This window comes from Bombyx mori, chromosome 21 (genome assembly GCF_030269925.1).
Source record: "Bombyx mori chromosome 21, ASM3026992v2".
Classification (NCBI taxonomy): Eukaryota; Metazoa; Arthropoda; class Insecta; order Lepidoptera; family Bombycidae; genus Bombyx; species Bombyx mori.
Window position 1 is genome coordinate 12,215,175 of NC_085127.1, and position 8,689 is coordinate 12,223,863.

Sequence of the window (8,689 nt, forward strand, 5' to 3'; positions counted from 1 at the left end):
AATCGTTGAACCCCCAAAAAACCCGCGTAAACACGATCAAATGTCAAGTTTGACGAAGGATCCCGTTAACCTGTTTTGGACATATCCTGCGCTAATAATTAGAAAGGACACGATATATATATTCCCATTGTTGTGACGCCGCGCCGCGAAGGTGTTATCGATCAACTATTATTTAGTAAAAGCCGGTAACCTAAAAATAGTGACAATGCGCTATGTCTTTTACTTTCAATCATAATGGAAAGATAGAAAATATAGTTTGATATAGCATTGAATAGAGACGGAGTGAAACTGTTGGTTTGACTTAAAATTTAGACAACAAATAATACAAAACACTGAAATAATTTCACCAACTCATTCGACCTGAAGCCGTCGCTCTGTAACGAAAGAATACGTGTTACGTAAAGTGTAGTTGTAAGATGGACAATAAAAAAAATGAACGATTCATTTGTCATTTGGAAATTCCAACTTTTCCCTCATAGATGGCAGTCAAAAATTTATGACGTCACGCGATTTTAATATAGTCACGAGTGCGCTATTCACGAAAATGTGCATGGATTATTCTGTTTTCGTTGTTAATGTACTGATCAATTTCTCAACAAACTCAAGCCTAATTTAAATCCTATTCTAGCCTATTTATAATAGTTTAATGTCCCTATTCTTTCATATCTATACTAATATATAAATCTACAGTGGTTTTCACGGATGTTCCGTTATAACTACTGAACCATGCATCCAATTGACTTGAAACTTGGTATCCATATGGAAAATACATGTACTTAATGGATAGGCTAATATTTATATGAGTGTTGGACGCCCTATACCAGTTGCGATAATGATGAGAATCTTTGTGGCGGTGGGATATAATAATGTTAATTTTAAATGCCCAACGAAGCGGACGAGTACAGCTAGTAGGTTAAATTTTCCGAGCCTATCTATAATAGTTTAATGACCCTATTCTTCCCAATAGGTTAATTTTTTCATTTGCCAACAGTCGCGCCTACCGTAAAAGTGCCAAACCAGTTATTAGGTGCACCACTAGGCACTGACGTCAAACTCAAGTGCTACGTGGAGGCCTATCCTAATACAATCAATTATTGGATCAAGAACAGGGGAGAAATGCTCTTAGATGGGTAAGAAAATATCTGAAATGTTAGTTTTCAATCTCTTTTCCAGTTTGTTCTCAATTAAGCAGAGCTATTGCTCATATGATCTGTCTATAGCTATAGGAGATGCTAGAGATAAGCGAATACAATTGGAACCCTTGTTTGCAGACGGATAGGGACTATATTATCTACCTTAAAATTTACTAAGACTAGTTAATGTTTGTCACGATGATTGATTGCCGGTAAATATTTGTGTATTTACTCTTTTTGAGTTAGCGGATGGGGTTCGATGGGGATGGATCGGCTATTCCAAGATTCTAGGTCTTCGAGCTCATACCTCGTACTGAGGTTTCTACGAAATCAGGCAACCGCGTTACCAGCATTACGCTCATGGGTTTATCTATCCCTTTGTACAAAATAGTGGGATAGTGATAACTTATAATTGTGTTAACCTAAATAATAATTCGTTTTGGGACAAAATTCAGGAACGCCGTTTCAAACATTGATAACATTTAAATTTGTGGTCACAAGAGAGATAACGGCATTCATATTGTGATGTCTAAGGACTACAGTAGTGACTTAACACCGGGGCGATTGGGAGCGACTAATTCAACTATATTAATAAAATGGTATTGATTTTTCGTTTCTTGATAGGCCTAAATACACCATAAGAGAAGAGAAGGCGTCCTACAAAGTATCCATGTGGCTGACAATTAGACAGTTCTCTAGGAATGACATCGGGACGTACAACTGTGTCAGCACGAATTCTCTCGGCAAAAGCGAAGGGACTCTTAGATTGTATGGTGAGTTTTATGTGAAATATTGTTTAATTAATATTTTATGGAACTGCTAAATGCCAATCAGGTGAGACTGTGACAGGAATTACGTTTCGGAGAAAACGAAGGGCTTATGACTTTGGGCAGAATGACAAAGGGGTAAGATTTTTAACATTGAAATAAATCTATGACTTTGTTTTCTTTGACAATTATTTTAGAATTCAATTTACATTTTAATAATACCATTTTAATACGATGATATTAATGAATAGATTATAGCAAAAAGCAATTCTTCAGCGCTTATTTGTTCGACCGGGCTAATCATTGAAATTGGCCAACCCAATTCCATTTTGATGGACCGCTAGAAAAACAGTCGAAAGGAAAGAGGACTTAAGTACTTAAAATTAAAAGGTCTAGATTCGCAAGTGATTTATATTCAGATGAGGGCCTCACAACGGTGGCTTGGCATCAAAAGAGCTGAGCGATCCCTGTGACGCCTTCTGGCAGATGATGCACTCGCAGAAGTCTTGTATTGTCCACTACTACAACTTATGCAGTAAAGAGTACTACATAAATATAAGTCTTTTACAAAATAAAATCTCGTCTTAAAATCAACTATACTCGTCTTAAAATTAACAATTAATTATTAATTTACAGAAATAAAACTGAACTCGTACCAGGAGGACTTCAATCAAATCAGCGTTGCCGGAGGTATGAATATTTTAAATCTTTTCTGTGTAGGCTTCGCTCGTTTTGTTGTGGCTTCACAAAATTCGACATGTAATAAGATGCATTGCAGAGTTAAATGATTATACATATATTCTAAAAACACTTGATACGGCAGCTGTATTTAGCTATGTTTGCTATAGGTTTGTTAAAGGTATTTAAACTTTATCTTCTTCTTTTTCTCTACCTTATCATGGATCAGCACAGCTATTTTTTGTCTTCCATTCTCTTCTATCAGTCGTCATCTCAACACTCACTCCTCTCTCTCTCTTTCATATCGTCATTCACACACTCCATCCATGTCTTCTTCGGTCAACCTCTTTCCCCTCTACCTTGCACTACCATTTCCATACATCTCCTAGTCACATGCATCTTCTCTCTACACGTCACATGTCCATACCACGCTAACCGCATTTACTTAAATTTTATCTGATTGCTAAATGGTTTCTGGAGTCTATAAACATCAAACTTCACCCATTGGTGCTAGATGACCTCTCCTCCATTTTAGATCAAACTTATGCCTGTCTTTCCGGCAGGAATAGGGAAAAAACTGTCTTAGTAGTGCAATAGACTTCTCTATCTACGAAAATGATAATCAATCTGTTTCAAACTGTTGTGCTGAATAGAAACTGCGAGCACACGTAAACAAATCAAAATACAAAATAAAAACAAATAAATATCTGTAGTTTACGAAAATGCAAATAATATTAGGCTATCTTCAACAAAACTGTAATTGAGTGGGAGTTGTTCAATGAAACTTCAATTTTCTTTATAACGGTACGAAGTTAACTAACAAATTCATTCGCTTTGTTCAATCAACATTTTCACTATCAAATTAATATTTAAAATACGTTTCTTTTATTATTATCTTTTATTTATAATTATTTATTATTGTTCCTCTACTCGAGCTCTAGGCTCGGTTTACTGAGCTCCCGCCCCGAGACCCTCAGGGAAAGGGTGGCTCAGTTTCCCCTCCTACGAAGACCGTATCCCCCAAGACTTTCGTGATGATGGTGACCGTGTGTATGGCAGCTTGTTTCTGCATGATGTGTGGGTTGATGTTTGCATCTAATTTATCTATGTATTTCTGTAGGCTTTTGGCTATTACTCCGGTTGCTCCTATTACTATTGGTACTATTTCTGTGTGCGTTTTCCATAATCTGGTTATTTTATTATTGAACTTCATAAATTGTATGATAAAATTTATTCATTTAGTTTAATGTTATATAATTGTTGACTATAATCAAATCTTTTGAATCGCTATGTCGGTAGTACATAATAATATGAATATGTATTTACATAATGAACACACAGTGTGATCTGTGCGTAGCACACAATGAAAATGACTATAGTTTCCTTATTAATTATTGAATAGATTGACAGACGAGCATACGGCCTCCTTGCTGGTGAGCGGTCACCGTCGCTCTGAGTGGTCAGTAAACCCAAGCCAAGATAAAATATATTGCTGAGGACTGAAACCACGATTGTAAAAGGATACGTCATAGAATTTAGGAAGTACTCTTAGATCGTATAGAATTTAGGAAGTACTCTTAGATAGTTTATAGGAAATTACGGGATACCAAAGACTTGGAGCACTCCTCGTTGACCAGATCTGCAAACACATTTCAACGAAAACTTTAGATATTTAAGATTAATTTTATGCGCTAAAACCATTCACTGGTGGTAGGACCTCTCGTGAGTCCGAACGCGTAGTTACCACCACTCTGCCTATTTCTGCCGTGAAGCAGTAATGCGTTTCGGTTTGAAGGGTGGGCCAGCTGTTGTAAGTATACTGAGACCTCAGAACTTATATCTCAAACTGGTTGGCGGCATTTACGTTGTAGATGTCTATGGGCTCCGGTAATCATCAAACACCGGGTGGACTGTGAGCTCGTCCACCATACGTTGGCAATAAAATAAAAAATAAAAAAATTGAGCCAGAGAGAAATCAGAATGAAATCGGTGTAGTAAAAGTCTGTATGCATAATGCACACGCCAAAACTCCCGACTCTTACAAGTCTGACCGGAACGAGAATTCACAGCTCACCTCTCCAATACAGCTGCATTGCAGTGATCCTGCCGATACAAATTCATTTTGCCGTTTTGTTCTGATTTTAATCATTACTTTTACAGTTTATAAACCTGTATTTATGATTTATCTTACTGGTTTTAGGGAAATGGAGCTCGCACGTGTAGGTACAACCGCTTTGCCTATTTCTGCCGTGAAGCAGTAATGCGTTTCAGCTTGAAGGACGGAGCAGTCGTTGTACCGTAAAAACTGAGATTTAGAACTTGTTAGCATTAAAAAAATACATGTTTACGGGTCGAGGAAATAACTTCCATGGCACCACATTGTTAATGGGGCTTTTATTTTAATGGGAACCCGCGCCAAACATCTTGAGACACCATATTTTATAGAAATTCACACTAAAAAAACACAATCCTAACTCCAACAGGACATTCAACTCATGGTACTGGAAAAAAAATATGGTATTGAACTCTATCATCATCATCATCATCATAGTCGGTTACTCTTGTCAGAGAAGTCGTGGTCATGTGGAATCCTTGCTTATTGTAAGCCTTGATAACCGTTCTCCATAATTCGCAAGCTCCATTATTGAACTCCACGTAAAGTTTTCTTCAAGGTACCTCGCTTGTGCACCGTAATGAAAACAATTTCAAAAGAATGTCTCTGTTTTATTTGCATATTGCATCTGATTGGGATTAAGCGAATGGAACGTTTTTTTTCTCAATTAGAGATAAAAGTCTTTTCAAATTGTGATTAATACGGATTAAAATTGTCAAATATCCAGAAGCAATAGATAAAAGTTATATATACTGGTGGTAGGACCTTTTGTGAGTCCGCGCGGGTTCGTACCACCGCCCAGTCTATTTCTGCCGTGAAGGAGTAATGCGTTTCGTTCTGAAGGGTAGGGCAGCCGTTGTAACTATACTGAGATCTTAGAACTTATATCTCAAGGTGGCTGGCGCATTTACGTTGTAGATGTCTATGGGCACCCGTAACCACTTAACACCAGGTGGGCTGCGAGCTCATCCACCCATATAAGCAATAAAAAAAACCCTCTCTGATTGTGGGCACATCAGTAATTGTCGCGATTTAACGCACACATATCTGCGTGTAGTATATTTTTCGGGTCCCAAACTCAGAACCATGGCTTAGAAGCAATCATACCTTAAAAATCGTCGTATGTTGTGAGTTGTAAATGTCGTAATATCAGAGCGGCCGTTTAAGAAGTTTTAAAACTTTAATTAAAAATACAAATTGTTTACGAAATATTCCTCTAATACCAATTATTTATCCTTCAAACAAGCATATCCTGCAATAGTACATTTATATAATGATTCTTTGTATGAAGAGGGACTTTTTGGCGGGAACGCGAGGAGTGAAGTGGTGTGATTTGTTTTATTTTGTCTTTTTAGTGTTTCTTCGGGTTTAAATGTGTAATAATGGTGGTTTATTAACTGTTTAATATCTGTGAAAGTGCACAAATGTGGGAAAATGAAACAAAGCCGCTGGACGTAACTTCTTGGGATCCTCCAAAAAGTCCACTGAAAAAATATTAGTACCATTTTACTGAGATTATATTTCATCCCATATCATCTCATCTCATTTCATTTAATTTCTTCCCAGTTGATTAATGTTTCAAATTGTTTCAAATTAATCATCTTCATTCCATTTCACTCCATAATATCATTTTTCATAAAAACATGAATATAAATTAAAATAAGACAATATGACTTAAAGGTCTCAGTTACCAGGTCATAAAATCCCTTAAAAAAAAATTGTATGAAGAAAACAAGTCAAAATCGGAGATATTCAGACTGAGTGTATCATATTTTACTATGATTTCTCGAATTTAAATTTTGGTATTTTAATTTTATTTCCTTCCTTTTAACAGGTCTAACGGAAGCAGCTAAAGGAGATACATCCAACTTCCTCCATTCAAACAGGATATTTTTGTGCACGTTATGTTTGTTCGCGTATTTATACATGTTTACGTAGTTATTTTAAGATGTAAATAATATTGTCTTTGTTGTTTTAAACTTTTGTGTCTGACGTTACATACATTCAAATGTTTCTTGTTAAATTACAATCATTTGAATACAAAAGTGCTATTAATGAGTCAATTAATCACAAGTTAGTGTGAAAATAAAAATTGATCAAAATAAAGTATTTAATATACTTTTTTCGGCGAATTCAGATCTAAAAATGTCATTTACGAATAACTCGCTAAGCTAATTTAAATAAAGGTTCAGAGTCACGTAACCGCATTATTTTTTGTCACATAAGCGTAAAAATTACGTGCGTATGACAAGCTCAACAAAAAACGGTTATCGTACTCAAAAATGTGAGAATCAATGGTAGCGGCTAGCTTCGATTATGAGAGGGAAACGTCGTACAAATGAAAGACAGAGACGGCGCTCTACAGAGCCGATTGTGCTTTCTCTTTCTCAAATACGATGAACGGACATTATCGGCGCGGCCTGTACACCTTTTTCGACGTCAGACACAAAACAAATGCTTAAAAAGGAACGTAATTCAATTACAATGTTTCAATTTCGTGTAAATATATAAACTGTAAGTAATTATTTAATGATGTTATAAATTGTAAATCCCTTACAGAAACAACGATCGTAATCATTAGTTCTTGTAAAAGAAATTCGCTTAGTACTCAGCCAAATTGGATTACTGTTTACGGAGTTTATGTACGTATTGTGTAAACTGATCGCTCGATTATAAGACTGTTTACGAAGAATAAATACATTATTAAAACATAATATTGGAATTTTATTTTTATAAGTCCTTGTGTTTTTTATTGGTTTATTTTAATGAACGCTAGACACTCCCGGTGTTAAGAGGCTATCGGATATCACAATCTACTTTGGGGTTATATTGAATAACCCCTCACCCTTGAAACGCATGACTGCCTCGCGGCCGATATAGTCACGGTGATGGTTACCTCCCGCACGGGCTCTTCTACCACCAATGCCCGGTAGCAAGTGTAGTATGGCGGTGGGGGTGATTATACTATAGTAAAAAGACATGCGTCGGAAGACAAGACAGACAAGGCTTGCGTTGACCCGTCCACGACCACAATAAGAGGGTTATCGTGTCGCGCCGCTTTATCGAAGAAGCATTCTGACGCTTTCTTGAGATACTTATGTAACGGTTCTAAATTTAAGTCGTCTTGTAGGTCGATATTCCTCACGTTTTACGATGCTCCGCGAGTTATCCTGCAGGAACGGGATTGGATTACTTTTAGAGAGTTTATGTACATGTTATATATTATATGATATATTGTTTTTTCTATAAGCCCCGGGACGCTGTTCGTCCGTGCTTTCGACGAGAATTTTAGCTTTAGTTGACGTCATTTCCTGCTTTAGTATTCAAAGCCTTCATATTTCGCTAAAACTGAGCACAGAAAATTCTAGATAGGAATACATAAATGGTACACACACATTTTCAGTTACGGAGCTATGACCGTGGAACGCTTCGACTGTATTAAAATGAACAACATCGGATGCACGAAGGTGATTTTTATATTTCACGCGAAATATTCAAAATGGTTTACGATTTTTCTGCGAGAGCACTTTTGTATGGTATGTATGTATTTGTAATTTAATGTCAATTTTAATGCACCTACCATTATTTACTATACATTTACCTTTGGTTGACTGGTAAAGAATGCCTTAGCCTAACGCTTATGTAATGTCTAAGTAACGGTGAACTATTAAGTCTAACATTTATATTTACATGAAGTTTAATAACTAAATAAAATAAAAACACGTGTGGCACTCGGGGACTGCCGCGGTAAAGTTATTACATAGCATTTTTTATGAACGTATGCAATTATAATTAGACAATAATAATTTAATATTGAAACAATAATAAAATAACAAAAGCAAACTGTCCCCTTCATACTCATATCCTAGACTAAAAAGACTCATATCCTAGAGAGAGATGGCTAGACTTTTCATGATGCGCATGCAGTGCGACGTCACGCCGCGCGCTTATTCACGAACACCACACAAGCGCAACGTGTGAATGTGTTGAACGCGAGC

The 8,689-nt window shown here is 36.5% G+C and overlaps 1 protein-coding gene across 2 annotated transcripts in view; it reads left to right on the forward strand.

The window, feature by feature from the left end:
* The window catches only part of LOC101746439 (limbic system-associated membrane protein), a 75,491-nt gene extending 68,086 nt beyond the window's left edge, over window positions 1-7,405 (forward strand). For both annotated transcript variants that reach the window (XM_038018541.2, XM_038018542.2), the window contains exons 7-10: window positions 992-1,130; window positions 1,758-1,906; window positions 2,537-2,590; window positions 6,526-7,405. In XM_038018541.2, coding sequence (XP_037874469.1) covers window positions 992-1,130; window positions 1,758-1,906; window positions 2,537-2,590; window positions 6,526-6,629 — 446 coding nt within the window. In that variant the 3' untranslated portion in view covers window positions 6,630-7,405. The remainder of the gene's footprint in view (window positions 1-991; window positions 1,131-1,757; window positions 1,907-2,536; window positions 2,591-6,525) is intronic.
* The last annotated feature ends 1,284 nt before the right edge of the window (window positions 7,406-8,689 follow it).